At 36.1% G+C, this 18,258-nt stretch overlaps 1 protein-coding gene across 1 annotated transcript; it reads right to left on the reverse strand.

The window, feature by feature from the left end:
- Positions 1–12,829: 12,829 nt before the first annotated feature.
- Positions 12,830–17,946, reverse strand: LOC129297439 (cysteine synthase). Its single transcript, XM_054935781.1, has 11 exons — positions 17,788–17,946; positions 16,969–17,023; positions 16,761–16,870; positions 16,430–16,487; positions 15,767–16,030; positions 15,529–15,666; positions 15,376–15,427; positions 14,612–14,691; positions 13,846–13,905; positions 13,663–13,743; positions 12,830–13,174 (listed from the first exon to the last, which is right to left on the reverse strand). Exons 2-11 carry the CDS (start codon positions 17,008–17,010, stop codon positions 13,082–13,084), a joined length of 978 nt encoding a protein of 325 aa, XP_054791756.1. The 5' UTR covers positions 17,011–17,023; positions 17,788–17,946; the 3' UTR covers positions 12,830–13,081.
- Between the last annotated feature and the right edge of the window lie 312 nt (positions 17,947–18,258).

An 18,258-nucleotide genomic window follows, 5' to 3' on the forward strand; every position in this document is an offset into this window, starting at 1 on the left:
GAAGGCCCTACTCTCGGTGACACGGTCTGTATGCATTCTTTCTTCCTTCACAAACAAAGACAAGGCTTTCATGGACCCAGTCCAGATATAGTCTTATTTGTTATTCATTTTCATTCCTGCTAGCCTAGTCTTGGTCTTTTGTTAATGTTATTTTACTTTCTTCAGCTAGCTGTACTGGAGGCAGTACTTATGGACGCTCTTTCTCCCGCATCTGCATCCCTAAAATAGATGTGATATTGGATTCTTAGAGAGTCATCCAATTCTAACTCAGTCGCAATCCCTTCCTCATCCCTGAGGAAAATTTTAAGGAAATGATCCGGGCTCTCGAGGCTGTGGCAAAGGTGATCTCCATGTTTGAGTTAGCACTTTTACGAGCTCAAGTCCCAGCGTGTTATGGCATTGTCAGCCAATGCCGCAAAGAACTCCCCCTCTTGTCCGAATATTTAAAGAACAACTGTTCAGTGAGGGATGAATATTTAGCCGCTAAGACCGAGACAACTGCTGCTACTGATCGGGTCCAAGAGATTACCCCCCATGTTGATAATCTTTGGGTATTATAAGCTAAGGTGGTAGACCTAAGGTGCTAGCTCGCAGCGGTTGAAGAAGAGTTGGCAAAGGCTGAGGCTGAGGACAGTCCAGCAGAACCCAAGTTGAAGTCTCTACTAAAGTACTGGATGAGGCGTGAACCATCTCAGATACTAAGCTTTAAGCTATACTTGAGTTTGAAACAATCCTTACACGTCACCAGACCCTTTATGCAGATCTAGACTCAGCTCTGTCAACGTAGGAGCTTATGTGCAGTCTTTGTAAATAGTGTGCTTATGTATAAATACACACACTTTTTTTGTTTATTTATTTATTTATTCTTTATTCCTTATAACACGATTCAACGATAATAAAGAATAAACCTTTTTTCTTATTGTGTGAGTTTTGTATGCCCGGAGGCCATTCTAGGCCTCGGGTCCTTTATTGCTTTCCTATTATAATAATAGCTAATACTTTTTAAATATTTTCCGTTTATAGCCCGTTTATGTGGAATTCCATCTACGCTAGCCAACATGTACGTATTCCCTCTAAGTACTCTGTCTACCTTGAACGATCCTTCCCAATTAGGTGAAAACTTACCAAGTATCTAATTTTTAAATCTAGCGCTTGTAAGTGATTTTGTTTAACTGGATTAACTCGTTCATTATGGCTTCGTTGTAGTCGTCAGACGGTCTTTCTAGACTACTCGCAATGCGTAATGAGAGAACTGCTATTTCCATAAGCAAAATGATCTCGTGCCTGTAGCTTCTCTCTTAGATGTTCGGTACGCCCATAGTGTCTCAGCCAATCATTCGTGCCATTCTCGAGGATTCCCTTCAATTGTTTTCTTTAAAATTTTGAGGATGATCTTATTGAAAGCTTAGCCTGTAGTGAGGATGTCAATAACTTAATTCTACTTTCCTTGACAAAGGCCTTAAATTCACTTTTGGTGAACATTGTCCTATGGTCTGTTGTAATTGTTTAAGGAATCCCAAAACAAAACACAATTTGTTACCGTATAAAGTTAATAATATTTCCCTTTTCTATTTTATTCATAGGGATAGCCTCGATCTACTTAGTAAAATAATCTATAGCCACCAAGATAAATGAGTGGCCTTTAGTCCCCTATTATATCTATGGCCCGTCCTTGGAAAGGTCATGGTTTGATAATGGGATACAAGTCTGATACTGGTACTTGTTCTGTTGGCCCGTGAGTTTGACACTTCTTGCACCTCCTAAAGTATTCGATGCAATCTTTTATCATTGAAGGCCAATAGTATCCATGCCTATGTACTAACTATTACATCTTTAGCCTCGACTGATAAGCCCTACAGACTCCCTCATGTATCTATCTTAAAACATCTATATAATCAGTGAAGGCTAAATAATTAAGCAATAACCCATCAGGACCTTTCCTATATAATTCATCGCCAATTAAAATAAAGTATTGAGCACGTATCCTTGTTCTGTACGAGTAACACTGACTGTGATTTTGAAGATAACTCTTAAAGTCATCTCTCTAATCCCGGGCTAACCCTTGCGAGACTGTATTGCACTAGACTGTTAAACCACGCTGAATGACTGAGGGATGTTCTTTTCGCTCCACCACAATTACTTTTCTGGTGAGCTTAGGTGACAACCTTAGCCCTGATACTATTTGAGCCAATTCGTTAGCTTCCCAGTTTTGAGCTCAAGGAACGTGAATTAACATTACTGTTTTGAACTCCTCTAGAATCTGAGAAGCCCCGACATAATACATCACTAGAGCTGGGCTCGTATACTTGTACTCACCAGTTAATTGTTAGATGAATAACTGAAAATCCCCCTCTACGACCACATCATGGGCCTTCATTTCTTGAAGAATCTCAAGCCCTGTGAGAAGTGTTTTGTATTCCACCTAGTTGTTAGTATACTCAAAATTTAATTGAAGAGACAATATAGTTTTTATCCCCGTAAGAGAGGTTATCACTATACCGGCCCCAGACACCTGTTCAGTGCTAGATCTATCAAACTTGAGCACCTAGGGCCCCAAATCTACTAAGAACATTAATAATTCCTGTTCATCTTCAGGGAGCCCAGCTGAAAGATGATCAGCCAGGAAATCCACTAATGCTTGGCCCTTTATTGATTTTTAAGATAAAAATATTAAAGAAAATTTAACCAAGGCCAAACTCTATTTTCCTATATAGCCCAACATGATTGGCCAATTAAGCATGTATTTAATCAGATCAAAATAAGAAACTACATACAAAACTGCGTTTATTATATAATGCCTTAACTTAGTACAAGCATAATATAGTGCCAAACATGCTATTTCCACAGCTGAGTATCTAGTCTCAGTGAGAGTTAAACACCTACTTAAATAATAGACCACCTGCTCGCGTCCCCCATCAACATTTTGGGCTAACATACAACCTATGAACGTGGCGGTAGAAGCTAAATACAACAGAAATGGGGGTGTTCTCCCTCGGGGCTGTTAAGACCGGAGGTTTTATCAAGTGTTCTTTAATTTTGTCAAAGGCTGCCTGATGATGTCCAGTCCAGGTGAATTCATCGACATCTTTAAGTTTCAAGAGTTTAGAAAACTCCTTTGTCTTTCCTATGAGGTTCGGGATAAAATGCCTGAGATAATTGACCTGCCCTAGGAACTTTTGAAGTCCTTTCTTGTTACTGGGTGCCTTTGCCTCTAAGATGGCCCGTACTTTATTTTGATCTACTTTAATTCTCCTTTTATGGACTAAGAATCTTAGGAAGTTCCCCATGGTTACACCGAAAGCACACTTTAGTAAATTCAACTTAAGGCTGACCTCCCTCATTCAGAGAAAACTCATCCTCAAATGTTCAATATGATCATGTGCCTTCTTAGATTTTATCATTATGTCATCTATGTATACTTCTAGGTGCTTTCCTATTATATCGTGAAAGATGGCATTCATAGCCTACTGATAGGTGGCCCTGACATTCTTTAGTCCGAAGGGCATAACTACCCATTCAAAAGTTTCAATAGAGCCTAGACACCTGAAAGTGGTCTTGTGAATGTCTTCTTTTGTGATAAATATCTGATTATATCCAGAGAAGTAATCCATAAATGATAATAAAGCATTTTCGGTCCTAGCGTCTATTAACCTGTCTGTAATAGGCATTGTACACACATCTTTAGGTGTAGCCGTGTTTAAGTGTTGGAAATCTACGTAAACTCATAGTTTCCCATTCTTCTTAATTACTGGGACTATGATTGATAGCCACTGAGCATACTTACAGGGCCGTATAAATCTGGCTTGAAGGAGGCATTTAATCTCCTCCTTTACTTGTAGCTCTACCTCTACTGACATTCTTTGGGTAGGCTGTTAGTGCAGTCTATAGTTTGGCTTTATAGGAAGTCGATGTTCAATCAGCTGCCTAGCCAGCCCTGGCATTTCATCATAGTCTAATACAAAGCAGTCCTTAAATTCTAGTAGTGTTAGTTTGATGGCACCTTCTGTTCTTTATCTAGTAATGAGCTAATGAATGTGATCCTCAGCTCTTCTGGGGATCCGAGGTTTACTTCTTCTAGTGGATCCTGGACCTCTGGGGTTATATCTTTAAATTTTAGAGGTGTAGGGTCTAACTCGTGAAGTTGTGCTATCTTCTGAGTCTCATCTTCATATACAACTTCGGTCCTATAGACCTCGGGTCCGTAATCTTTTAGTTTCTCTTATAGATTGTGCAACCATAACATTTGGATGGCCACAGTTGCTATAGCCTTTCCTTCATTTGTTTTAGTCATTGACCAGTTCTATGATAGGTTCATGCCTTTATGAGGTTAGAGACACTATAGTATCTAGTGTTGTTCTGCATGAAAGGATTCCTTGAACCTTTTGGAATATGAACAGGCCTACGTCAGTGTCGTAATACCTTGCATCCATAAAATTAATAGCTGCTGTGAATGGCTTGTCTTTAGCCCAGACTACTTCTACCTCCTGTCCTTTCCATATCGAGAGCATCTGGTGCAGTGAAGAGGGTACACACTCATTGGCATGAATCCAATCCCATCCCAGGAGAGCTTGGTATTGAGCTGTGATGCTAATCATAAAAAGGCCGTTAATGATGACTTGGTCCTGACATCAACATGTAATGATAGTACGCCGAGGACCTTAGATGTGGTCCTAGTAAACCCTACCACTAATACCTCAGTTGGCATTAGGTCGTGCTTTTCTCACCCCATCTTGATTATCATGCGGGCTGGTAGAATGTTCACCACCGAGCTATTGTCAACGAGGACTCTAGTCATCAGTCTCCCATCTAAATATGCCCTGATGTATAAAGACTTCAAGTGTTGAGTCATCTTCACGCTGGGTTTCTCTAAAATAGCCAGCTTTGGTTTCTCTTATATTGCTTGTAAAGTAATTTGGCAAATAGGGTCTGCAATCTTTTCTTTCTGTGCCTGTATACTTATAGGCTTATACTCCTCCTCTTCTCTTGGTTCCATTGGGCAATACTGATACAGGCCCGTCTATACTAGCTCTGAGGAGTTCTGCTCCTACTGGTCCTGAGGATTGCCAGTGGTGGATCAAAATTAAGAAGGTAGTGTTAATAACGAGACCACACAGTAGAGGTTGAGCGATATTTCTCCCACATGAATGGTCCCCTTTTTCTGATTTTTGGTCTCGCTTCCTTCATCCTAATCCTTGGTGAACTTTCTTTTGAACTTGCTAGCCTCCTGTTGAATGTCGGGGCTATCCTGTACCTTGGCTTTTTACTATTCAAGGTACTTCTGTGTAGCCCATTTTCGCTGAAGATGTCACTTTTTAGTTCTTGTTAAGGTAGCTGGGAATTTTTTGTGCCTCACAACTCTCCATTTTAGAAGCGATACATTGCCACGCGGTGTAACAAACTTGCTTGAGCCCTGAGTGGCTTTTGGTTTTAAAGGAAGCTCTGTGCTATTTTTTGATAAAGTTGATAGTGGTAACGGTAAATCGTCGGGGCCTATATCCTAGCTCGTTGGTGTTCCCACGAATTGTTCACCTGACCCAAAAGGTACTGAGTACTTTACAAAAAAGTTAAATTTGCCGGATAGTTCTCTTAAGCGGTCCCAGGCTACCTTAGATCCATCTGGTTCTATCATTACTAATCCCCTCGGGCCCATATCCCATCTTGAGGGCCGTTTTCTATTCTCCTTCTTTTTCTATTGACTATCTCCATTCTGGGTTTTCCCCAAACAATCCCAAGCTACTTTGGAGCCATTCGGGCTTTTCATGTTTTGCCCCTCCAGGCTTACATCCTATTTAGAAGACCTGTTCTTATTAGACTAGCCTGTAGGCTTCCCCAAGAAGTCCCATATTGTCTTAGTGTCTCTTTAAGCTGCCTCATCCTGTTCCAAACGTTCTAAGGTTTCCTATCCTTATGTTTGCCATCACCCTTCTTGTGCCGTCATTTGCCAAAGGTTATCTCTACCATGTTGACCGTAGCAAATGGGGGAAACGGGTCCTTGTCTACCACTATAGATTCTTCCTTAAGAAATTTTATAACTCCTTTGTTGATCCGCTCCTGAACGACATTCTTGAGTCCCCAGCATACTTTGGTACTGTGACTCCATAAGTGATGATACTTATAGTATTCCTTTTCTCTCTGTTCTTCCTTTGAGGGAATCTTATGATCCACGGCCAAAGAGATGAAGTTTTCCTTGAAGAGGAAATCAAAAATTTCCTATTTTTGTGGTACAAAGGTGAACTGGACTGTATTTGATCTTTTGGGCAGTTCTCCAGCCTTCCTAACCAGAGCCGAGCATGTGTAGTTACCAGCATTCTTCAGTTCTGCCACCACTATGTCTAGGTCCCCAGAGTAGGTCCCAGCTATAGTTCGTCAACGATGATCCTCTTCCTTGAGTAATTCCTTATAACCCCACATCTTGGCCTCAAGTTTATAGAAATCCCAAAATTCCATCACCTGGAATTTCTTTTAGAGCTCTATATCCAATCCTGCCTGTGCCAGCTTGACAAATTTGATTTCTGAAAGCAGCACGTGGTACTTGCTCCTCAGGCGTTTGAACCTCACCAGGTATTGGTCTGCTGTCTCTCCAGCCCATTTTGTGAGCTTGCAGAGTTTCGCTATGCTAACTTCTGGTTCTACTTTATAGAATTGGATGTGAAACTTATGCTCCATCTCCATCTAGTTGATGATTAAGTTACGAGGTAGTGACGTATACCACGTGAACGTCGGGCCCATGAGCGTATTTGGAAACAATCTCAACTTTAAGTTAGCAAAATTCTCATAATTAGCAATTTCGCAGCACTGGATTGTGAATCTCCCAATATGCTCCAGGGTTGACTGTGTACCGTCTCCTGAGAATAATGTGAAGTCAGGGATTATGTACCCTCGAGAGTATAGCTTATCCCTGTTTATATACTCCGGATTAGGCTTTGAGAAGGTAGGTTGGCCGATTGGCCTCAGCCCTGGTCTGTATATATCTTAAATGGCATCTCACAAAGCCTTCATGTTCACCAGTTGGTTCTGAGGCTCGATCACAAGCTTCAAGATTACCGCCATGCCCCCTGTGCCATCGGTGCTAGGATCCTGTAGATAATACGAGGGGTTAATTAACGGATGAGCATGTGCAAATACTTGGTGGTTATGGATGTCTCTTATAAGTGTGCGGCCCCAATGGCCAACACCTGTATTGACTCCAGCTTACTGCCCCCTAAGCAGCCCTATGTTTGAGCCTACTTCCTGATGGGTGCTTTTCCATGATGCGACTATATTCTTCATGCCTTCATGCATAAATTGCATCATGATCTGCTGTCGTTCCTTTTCCCTGCATTTTGATGTTTTTAGAGATATTGTAAAGAACCTTTGGTTCTCTTCCAACTGCTTATCCATTCGATCTTGAATTCCTTACAGCACTTCTACCATAAGTCCATTGGATATGATCAGTAGGTTGGGTTAGCCACTTCCTGACTTGGAGCCAGGGTTCGTGCTGTTGCTATCCGTTGTCACCGACACTACATGCTCACGATGATCAATTGCTCCAACATTGGGCAATAAGTGTTTTGATCCTGCATGTGCAGAGATCCCTTCTAGTCCGTGAGAACCAACACCCATTTCATCAGTCCTTTTATCTTTTTACGTCCTTGCCATCTTTGTTACACAGGTCCTACCAGGCGTGCCAAAAATTGTTCGTGGTTGAACAATAAATACCAGGTTTGCCAGAGACGCTGGGTCTCAAATAGATAATGAAAGGGCCCCAAGTTCCCTTACCACAGTTCGCTTGGATATAAAAAGATAGTAGGCTTTATTAGAATAAGTATGTAATTTTATTGAAGTGTTAAAAAATTACAGACTAAAAAAACTAAGAATTGAAAAGGGTAAGTAAATGTAAATCATGCGAGTCTTGATCAAATGTTGACTGTCCTCTCTGTTTTTTCCTTCTTCTTATTTATAGTGTTTGATAGCAGAAGCCTTTTCTTTAGCACTTAACACATTCTACTGAAGATTCAGGAATCTCGTGAAACTTATGGCATGGTATCTTTATCAGCCCGTTTCACCGAACTACTTGGGCGTAGATTTCGGCATCACTTAAGATCATGTCTTCGTGCCAACGTCTGATATTTGAAGCTGACAGGATTTCGGCATGTTTATGTATTGTGGACTTCATTGAGCTTCGGAGCCGACCTCTTTTGTTTATATTGGGCCTAACGTTTCAATTATTCTACCCAACTAGCCTTATGACCTATTTGAGTGACATTTCATATTTAGCCGAAACAAAATCTAATAGAATTTGTTGGAGAATAAATTTTCCTTTTCAATTAACTTTGAGGTAGAATTTAACAAAAAAAATTATTATTTAATATAATTTCAAAGTTTCCCCTATCATCAATTGAAGAAAGAACACAAATGTAAGTGTTGCATTTTTAAATCCATTATGGGAGCGATATATTTTAAAATAAAAAGTTATTATTTATATCTTTAATACATTTGAGTAAAACAAATTTTAATATAGAATAAATTTTATTTAAATTTAAATCTACATAAAGTAACATATCACAAGTATACAAAAATAAATTATTTTAAAATTTTTATTTTTTTTAATTTCATGCTTACCCTTCAAATGATCAAAGATCCTTACAGATATTCAAAAAATATATCAAATAAATTTTTACAACAATTATAAACAAGTAATACAAATATTTCCGTGCGTGGGTCAAAATCTAGTTATATTTTATCATACATATTAAAGAAACTAAAAATAATTTATAATTTAAATTTTGCCGACTCTTTCACATTTGTACATGTTTCTTGACAATAAGAAAGGAAATTTTGAAATTAGTTAAAAAAAAATTTATCAGTTCTGCCCTCTAATTAATTTTAAAAAATTGTCACTAGTTGTGCTCTTTAAATTAAAATCTAAACAATAATTTCTATTTTGTAATATTTAACCCTTATGTGTATTAAAAAAATGTAAAATTTTTTTCTATTTATGACCTCCTGCAGGCAAATAAAATATAATTACCTCAATCATATTAAAGAAAAATAGGTTTGATACCTCATGCATGTTAAAATTATGAACACTAACTTATTTTATTATCATATAAATTATTTTACAATTTGTTACCCTTGTTATTTTTTATAATATAATTTGTTGTCTTGCTTTGTACTTTTATTGTACCGCTTATTTTTTTAAATATATTCAAAATACAAGCAACAAAGGATAGGTTTAGCCTTACTCAATTTTTATTGGAAAAATTACACCTAAGGCCCATTACATTCTAAAATTATTCAACATGCTCAAATGTCTTTTTTGCAAATATATTTTAGAGAGAAAAAACATAATTACCCTTAATGAGGAGGAAAGAACTTTATATTTACTACCAATGAACAAGTAACATGTGAATATAAAATTGTAAACATCTAATTATAAAAGTCTGAACTTACTATCATGAACCTTAGTTTTAAATATAAAAAATCATAATTTGGAATTTAGACTTATAAATAAATGAACTTATATTTATAAATATTCAAACTTTAAATTATAAATTTATAAATTTGGCTAACACAAACTTGTCAATTTCAAACAAAAATTTTATCATTAATGAGTAATTACTTGTTAATATTTAAGTAAAAATCTGAACTAAACCCTTGTCTTTTCTTGCTAACAGCAATTATGTTTTTTTTTTTTAAACATACTTGCAAAAAATCTCTTGGGCTTATAGAATAATTTTAGAATGTATTTGGTTTGAAGTACAATTTTTTCTCCATTCAAAGCCCTAGATGTAATGTTCCCTAATTTTCCCAACGAACAGTAGCAAGTGACAAGCTTCCAAATTTTAAAAGAAAAGGTACAGTGAAAGATGAATCAACGGGGCTAATGTTGGTGCTGCTCCTCACCATAGAGGCTTTAAAGAACAATAATATTTTAACGAATGGATGGGAGGTTCAGCTTTCATGGCACGCATCTCCTTCCAGAAACCTCTCTGTCAAAGTTTGTATTCCCAGGGCTGGGTTCGCCGGGGAAAAAAAAAAGCATGATTTCTAAGAGGCTGTTTGGTTTTTATTTTTATTTTTTTATTTTTAAAATTTATTTTAAAATATATTTTTCAAAATTGTTTTTAAAACAAAACAAAATAAAAATTTGTTTGATTATGTCAGTTAAAAATAATTTTAAAATTAAAAAATGAACTGATAGTGATTATTATAGGCAATTAATAGTGGTGATTAATAACAGAAATTGCTCAAGATAACTATAATTTGTAATAATCAAATGTAGTATATTTTAAAAATAAAAAAAATGAAATGAAAACAAGTTAAAATTGTTTCTATTTTTTTTTGTTTTTTTAAAAAAATGAAAACAGTTTTGGAAATAATTAAATGAAAAGCACTTATCTAGATAATTTTTTTTTGTTTTCAAAAACAATAAACAATTTTTAAAAACAACAAGCCCTAATTATGGTGAGTTTTTATTTTTTTTTATTTTTTGGAATGAGAAAGGCCACAATAAGAACCATATAAAGATAAAAATCAAATCATGTCAGTGCTAAAAAAATTATCATACCCAGAGATGATTCATCTAAAATCTTAATATCTAGACTATCGCTAAGGGCTTGACAAGCAAGCCAATCTACACAATTATTGGTTTCTTTACAAATATGATCAAAAGTGATCATCCAGTCTCTCATAGTAAGGTTTTTCATTTTCATGATTGCTTCAAAGAGAGGGTGGTTATCATTTAAATCACAATGAATGAGAGAAAGAACTTTAAGAAAGTCAGTGTCGATATTGACTGTTGACAACTTGTCAATCCAACACAAGTTGAGCCCTTCTAAGATACCCAAAAGTTCAACAACAGTGCTAGAGTAATAGCTAAAATATTTAGAAAAACCTTTTATCTAGTACCTTTTATCATAATGGATGATGCCACCACAAGCAGCAACCCCATTTATGCTAACGGATCCATCAGTGTCAAGTTTAACCTAACCACGTTTAAGGGGGTGCCACCTAGCTTGAGTTCTATCCTTATCCATTAATTTATTCTAAATGCCCAATGAGCCCAAGCATTGACAAAACAAATTAGAAAAAACATAATTTTTGATTCTTACATTCTACTCGTATTTTGCTATAGGTTCTTGTACTTTTTTTTTAGTATTCTAAGTCCCTACACTTTTATTTTTTGGTGTTTTAGGCTCCTACAATTTGTTCATTTAAGGACCTAAAATACCGAAAAATGAAAGTGTAGGAACTAGAACATCAAAAAAAGGTATAGGGATCTATAACAAAATTCAAGTAAAGTATAGGAACTAAAAGTTATGTTTTCCCAATAAATTATATGTGAATGTGAGCGAGCTCAGTAGGGCTGTGCAAAAGTCCTCCGGTCTGGTCCAATCCAATTTGACTTGAGATGGTCCTGTCCTATCTAGTCCTTCAAGACAAAAATACTGAAAAAACTAAACTATTTTTTTGGGTTGGACTAGATAGGAGATTGGGCCTCTAGACCACTTGGTTCAATCCGATCCTATTAATTTATTTAATATAATTATAATTAATTTATTTTTGATAAATGCTTCAAATGTAATTAACGCTTAGGAGATGATTGTTCGAAAATTTGTTAAGTTTGTTTTTAAATTATTATTGTAATATAGTGTTGTTGAAGTTTGTTGAGTGTTGTTTGTATTGAAGTTAACAAATTTAAATTATTTGGACTATAACTGAAATATTTTTTTGTTATTGAAAATTATTATGAATTTATTATGATTATAATTGTTTTTATTGTCTTAATTGAGTTTATTAGATGAAAATGGATTATTGCCTCTCATAAAAGAAAAAGGAAAAAAAACAGTTGAGTGAATATTGAACTAACAGATCAGTCTTCTAATCTTATGAACCAAATTCAATTCTGTTAATTTTTGGCTTATCACTAGATAAAATAAACTGAGTTACATAACTTAGTTAATTTTATAAAAGAGACCAAACTTTAAGTTAGATCAAAATTTAATATCGTCCAATTTTTTGTGCAGCTCTAAAGCTATGGGAGACGCTGATCTATTTCTGCTATTTTACCCCCATAAAAATACAATGTTGATGCCTTTCTGTTGAGGATACATTTTTTTAATATTTAATTAATACTCTTTTTTGATACATATTTAATTAATACCCTACACCCAAAAGTAATTCTGAGTTAAAAAAGAAGTATCCAACCCGCTAATTTCACTTACGTTGCTTTTAGATCTTTTCTAATTATAACTGCAATTGGGCCTCAACTAACCAATGCTACTGGGCCACATCCATGTTTTATCAGTATCACGAACGGTCCACCGGCACAGGGCTTCCCGTTATTATTATCATTATTTTTATCAAACATACTGCATAACTATTTTTTTTGGCCAAACATACTGCATTACTTAAAACAACAACGAAACAAAGAAAGTTTCATTTTTTAAAAAAAGAAAGAAAGAACAAAGAAAGTTGAAGCAGCAGCTAAAACAGGAAAGAAACCCACAAATAAACATTAAAAAAAAAAAATCAATCAACGCCAATACTGATATCTGGAGCTGAAGAAGCAGGATAAGGGTTGAAGGCTTCCTTTCCTTGCAACAGAGGCTAGAATAGAAAACAAAGAAAGTGATGGTTTACCAAACTAAAAGTTTCCCAAATAAAAAGTGTAGGTTAGAACAGAAATTTAAAGTTTCCCAAAAATACAGATGGTCTATAGATTTAGTACCAATTCTTAAAACCCCGTTGATAATTAATGATGGATCAAGGAGCTTGTGGAACTTGAATAAAATGGGTCGTGACAGAGAAAGAAAACTAGTTTCTTGGAAGGCCGGAAGCACAACAATTATTGAATAGCCATATACGAGTTGGATTAATCATAGCCACGTGCTGTTGGTATTTATTGAACAGCAGCAAATTTACAAGCAACCAGACAAGAAACACGACCAGAAGACGAACTACTACTTGATAATCAAGAGTTGACCTACAAATCCCAGCATCAAGAAACACAAATTCAATGGCCAAAATTATAACTTGCAAGCCAAGAGTAGGGCTCTTCATATCCAAGCAGCAAGAGTCATAAAAGTATTTCTTGAGCTCAGTGCTCAACAGCCATGTTCTCTGCTTCTCGCTTCACAGATTCAAAGAGCACAGATGATAGATAACGCTCTCCAAAACTTGGGAACACAGCCTGGACAGGTTTTCAATCAGTGAATTAAGCTGCACAAGGGCAAAATATCTGGGACACTAAAGGATGGATTTTTTTTTTTTCAATGCCAGCTATTATTTGTAGAATAAAGAATAGCACTTTATTTAAAGTCCAGTAGTTGCATACATTTATTGTTGGAATACTGAAAATGAAAATTTCTGTTAAAAAAACCGCTTTTATTGGGGGTTTTTTTTTGGGGGGGGGGATTAAAGTGCTATTCTATCATTGATATGGAAAGTGGATAGAAAACGGATATTTTTCAACCGACACCTTACAGTAATCAAGCAACAGACCTCTAGCCAAAGCCATCAACCGGATTGATAACATCATAACAAGCAAATGACATCTTAATTAGCCAATGCCAGAAGCTCATATTGGAGTCTGCTTTTGCCAAAGGTAATTCTTTGTGCCATGTAAGCATATCAATGTTGCCACTAAAGCAATCACCTATTAACCAACCAAAAACTTACAACAATGAGTTTTCCAGCATTTTCTGGCCTCTTGGCAATCTTCAAGGCAGCGGCAGCGGCAGCACCTGATGATATCCCCACCTGCCAAAAAACAGAACCTTTTTTCTTCATCTCCTTCAAAACACACCAGATGGAAAGATACCTGAAAATTTTATTTGAGATGCAACTTTTTGAAGAACTTACCAACAAGCCTTCTTTCAATGCAAGAAGCTTGGCGGTTTCAATAGCTTCTTCACTTGATATCTACAAAAAGCAGACAAAAATAGGCGATCAGCATATGAGATGTGGCTTGTGCACTAAAGAAATGGGCGAGAAATTCATAGAGATAACAGCAATGGAAAGGCATTATAAACCAGTAAAAGGCCAAAAGTGCCGATTACTACTCTGTAGAATTCATTAATTAAAGAATATCAATTACAGTGAGGTATAAATAACAGTGTCGGTGATACAATTGCTCAAAGAAAGAATGGGACACGTAGCCCTAAATACAACGGATAACCACAAATATCAGAGTATCAGAAGTGGGACTGCACTAAGTCACGGCATCAGATGCAATAGTGGGCTGAGCATTAGATGTAATGGACTGGGCCTTATCATTTGCCCTAATACATTATTCCTTTTTTTAAAAAAAGGAAATGATTAAAGAGGCAAACCAACACATCCAAAATGCCAGGACAACTTATGAAAACACTTGTTTAGCAATATTAGATATGAATCAAATTACTTCACTTCCCCACTCCCAAGGATGAAGTAGGAAGCACAGATCTTTTTTTTAATTGAAGCAAATCTTTATTTGTTCATTCATGAAGGAGGAGGGGGGCTAGGGTGGGGGAGATAATAGAATAGAACTCATACAGTAAGATGTTAATTACAAAAAACATAGTACAACAGTAACAAATTTATGTATCAATTAAAATTAATAAAACCAACCAAAAGTTTAATAGCTCACTTGGATAACTTCGTCCAGCAAACCAACATCCAAAACACCAGGGATGAAGCCAGCACCAATTCCTTGGATCTTATGAGGGCCTTACAAATAAGCAACCATACATTCATCAGAAGAATGAATAATATGCACAATTGTGGGGGGTATGCCGTAAATATCAACACAGCCATAATAAATTATGCAGAAAAATAGAAGGTAAACTATGCTACATCAAATACTCTATTGGGAGGAAGCAGAGAGGCACAGAGGAGAAGGCAGATTGAAGTTCATTTTGACCTCCAAACACATTCAGTGATAAGTAACACATCACATTCATGCATTTACATGTTTTTATTATTCATATGCACGCATGGTGCATATATCATTGTACCTTTAAATTTAAAAATCATATTTGCACACATGGTGAAAGAAGAAAATCACCAACACAGTTGCCTTGGTACAAAACCAGTATGAGAATTAAATTAAGAAAATTACCAGCCATACAAAATACATTGACTAAATTACGCTCCATTGACACGATAGACCATTTTGACTGCTTTTTTTTTCGGGGTGGGGGGCGCAACTAAAGTCTCTGAAAACCAGGCGCAGCAGAAATCCCAGAGACAGAAAAAAGAACACCTGGTACCTCAACCAACAGGCTATTTTGGTGCCCCCCAAGGAGCAGTTTGCAACCAAAGTCTTCAAAACCCAGGACTCAACAAGCAATTGTCAAAGCATCTAAATGAATGAAATGATTGGAGAAAGTGATTAGAAAAATCAGGACTCACCAGGCTTCCCACCAGACAGTACAGGACTTTCAACTGGTTCAATGCCATATAGCTAAGTAACATAAAATAGTAGTAAGGAAAAGCAAACAAAAAGAAAAAGCATCTAGAAATTCATATAGCAAAAAAAACAAAATCAAAAACTTGAATTCCCACCTTAATATCAGGGTTCTGCTCTTTCAAATATCTCCCAGCACCTGTTACTGTTCCACCTGTCCCTATCCCAGAAACAAGAGCATCGACTTTCCCCCCAGAGCCCTTCCAAATCTCTGGTCCAGTAGTCTCATAATGGATCTAAGAACGTGTATGGGTGTGTGTAACAATTGTATTAGTATTATTTTTTTTTTTTGGGTCAACTTATCCCCCAAGAAAAGCACACTGACAAATTTAATACCTTAGGGTTGGCAGGATTTTCAAATTGCTGAAGCATGTAAGCATTAGGAGTCTTTGCCAGTATTTCTTCTGCCTTCTGAACAGCTCCTTTCATACCCTTGGCTGGATCTGTGAGAACTAATTCAGCTCCAAAAGCTCGAAGAATTGTTCTTCTTTCTAGACTCATTGAAGAAGGCATGGTTATAATAAGTTTATAACCCTTAGCTGCAGCCATGAATGCCAGACCTATGCCAGTGTTCCCGCTGGTTGGCTCAATCAGGACACTCTACAACATAAAAAACATTAAATTTCATGATTTCATCAATAATTTTCTTCACCTTAATGGCTAAAATATACAAAATTCCCATGCAATTATCACAAAGTAACAAACTTGTCAATAATCAATTCCATTTTATGAATGGATCCGTGTTGTTTGACTTAATTTGCAGTTCACAGAGAGAGAGAGAGGCTTCCAGCAGGTTTTTTTTTTTTTAAGTTGATTAGTAAATTGCATTCACTTTTAAAATTCAAAAACAATGCAATATCAATGTCAGCGAGAACCAAACAACATTTATACAAGCAGAATAGTTTCATTGCTGAGAAAGAAGAAAGGAAGCTCCAGAACATATGATGCAAGACACAACAGGATGCAAAGCATGAATTCCAGATAAGGACAAAAACTAACCTCACCCGGTGTAATGAGTCCTTTCTCTTCAGCATCTGCAATCATGCTATATCCTATCCTGCAGCAAAGGAAAGAAATGTATCCTAATAACAGAAACTTTCAGGAAACCTTTTATTGCATGAAATAGATTAAAGCCTTAGCCAACCATGCTGCAACATCTATTCCAAAATTATAGGCTGCATGATGTCAAGTGAATAGATCTCCAGCCAAACTATCAACTTAAGCATAATAAGATTGGCATGAACAAAAGCCATTTTTAAGTACGTAGTAATCAATGGAAAAATTGTAAGATGGCATTTTACTAGTGATAGATCACTGGAGACCTATATACCTGTCTTTGACACTGGAGCAGGGTTCCATCATTTCCAGCTTTGCAGCAATTTGAGCAACACATCCATCTACGATATGGTTGAGATATACCAACGGAGTTTTTCCAATCAACTGTAAATCTCAAAAATGAGTTTATATGCACTGAAAGCTATAATAATTCAGTATGTGGGCAGGGAAAAGAAAAGTGGGGTCACGGCTGAATGACTTACTTCAGTGACGTCTTTTGCGATGGTTGGCTTCTCTTGCGCCATTTTTAGGAAAATACTGCAAAACCGTAAAAGAGAAGGAGATCCCAGTAAACAAGTAGTTATAAGATCTAGAAAATAAAGCAAACAGGACTTGGATCGTCTGAATTTATTTATTATTTGAGGAAGAAAGCAATACCGAAACTCCCCTTAATATCTTTCATTCATCAATTAAGAAAAAAGATCGTGACAGCATACAGTAAAAGGTGGGGGAGCTGAAAAATCACAAGTGTTCAACTAATAAATTGACCCCACAAACACATCGCAGTTACAGCCTTAAAAATACATGAATGAATAAATTACAATTTACAAGCAAAAAGAAGCGAAATTCCAGTTCCAGACTTCCAGTATCTTGAATCAATCTAAATTTAATTGGCGGGAAAATTATATAGCGAAAATTCAAAAGAAAAACGAAAAATAAAGCAATAGAAGTTAACCCTAAATTTAACACAAAGAATCGAAAGGGCAAAGCATTACATATCGATGAATCTATCCTCGGAAAATAGATAAGCTTTCATTCCGAAAGGCCGCAGTAATATGCGTGTGTGTGTGTGTGTGCGCGCCAGTGATTAAGAAGAATCATGGAATAAAAAATTAACCCATCGAAAGGAAATATATCAGCCAATAAGCAAGATTCTGAAGCTATACGCCCAAAGAGCTGGATGAAAAATAGAACAAGAAATACAGCGCAGCAATTTTTTTCCAAAAGAGAATACAGGTTAAGGAAAGCAGCTCGAAGAAAATAAAGCAGGGAAATGGAATTGGAGAAGTTAAATAGCTCACCAGCAGAATCTAATCCAGAAATGGGTCTCAGAGAGAGGAGAGAAGCTTGAAAACTGGACTTGCACTCTTGCAGACGCAGCGGACGAGAAACTCCAGGAAAGTCTCCGGTCCCTGCTCTAGGAAAAATGGTAGTATTTGGAGACGATCCAGACCTTTTAAGGCAATAATTACTACTTATCTTTCACTTTATTAGAAGAATTTAGAAAAAATCTCAAAATCATATGAAATCTCCCAAATTAGATACCTGCTGTTTCAAAATATTATAATTTTATAAAAATTTTAAAAAAATTATATTAATAAATTTTAAAATATAAAAATTATTTATTTTTATTAAAAATATTAAGTCTCAATCATAATTTTTATTTAAAAAAAATAATAATTTTTTGTGGGTTATAAAAATTGAATAAAAAATTAAAATTTATTAAATGTAATTTATGTTATTGAAAAAAATCAAATCATTATTTTTATTTA

Source organism: Prosopis cineraria, unplaced genomic scaffold, assembly GCF_029017545.1.
Source record: "Prosopis cineraria cultivar Desert tree isolate PC_DT_omini unplaced genomic scaffold, ASM2901754v1 PC524, whole genome shotgun sequence".
Lineage (NCBI taxonomy): Eukaryota > Viridiplantae > Streptophyta > Magnoliopsida > Fabales > Fabaceae > Prosopis > Prosopis cineraria.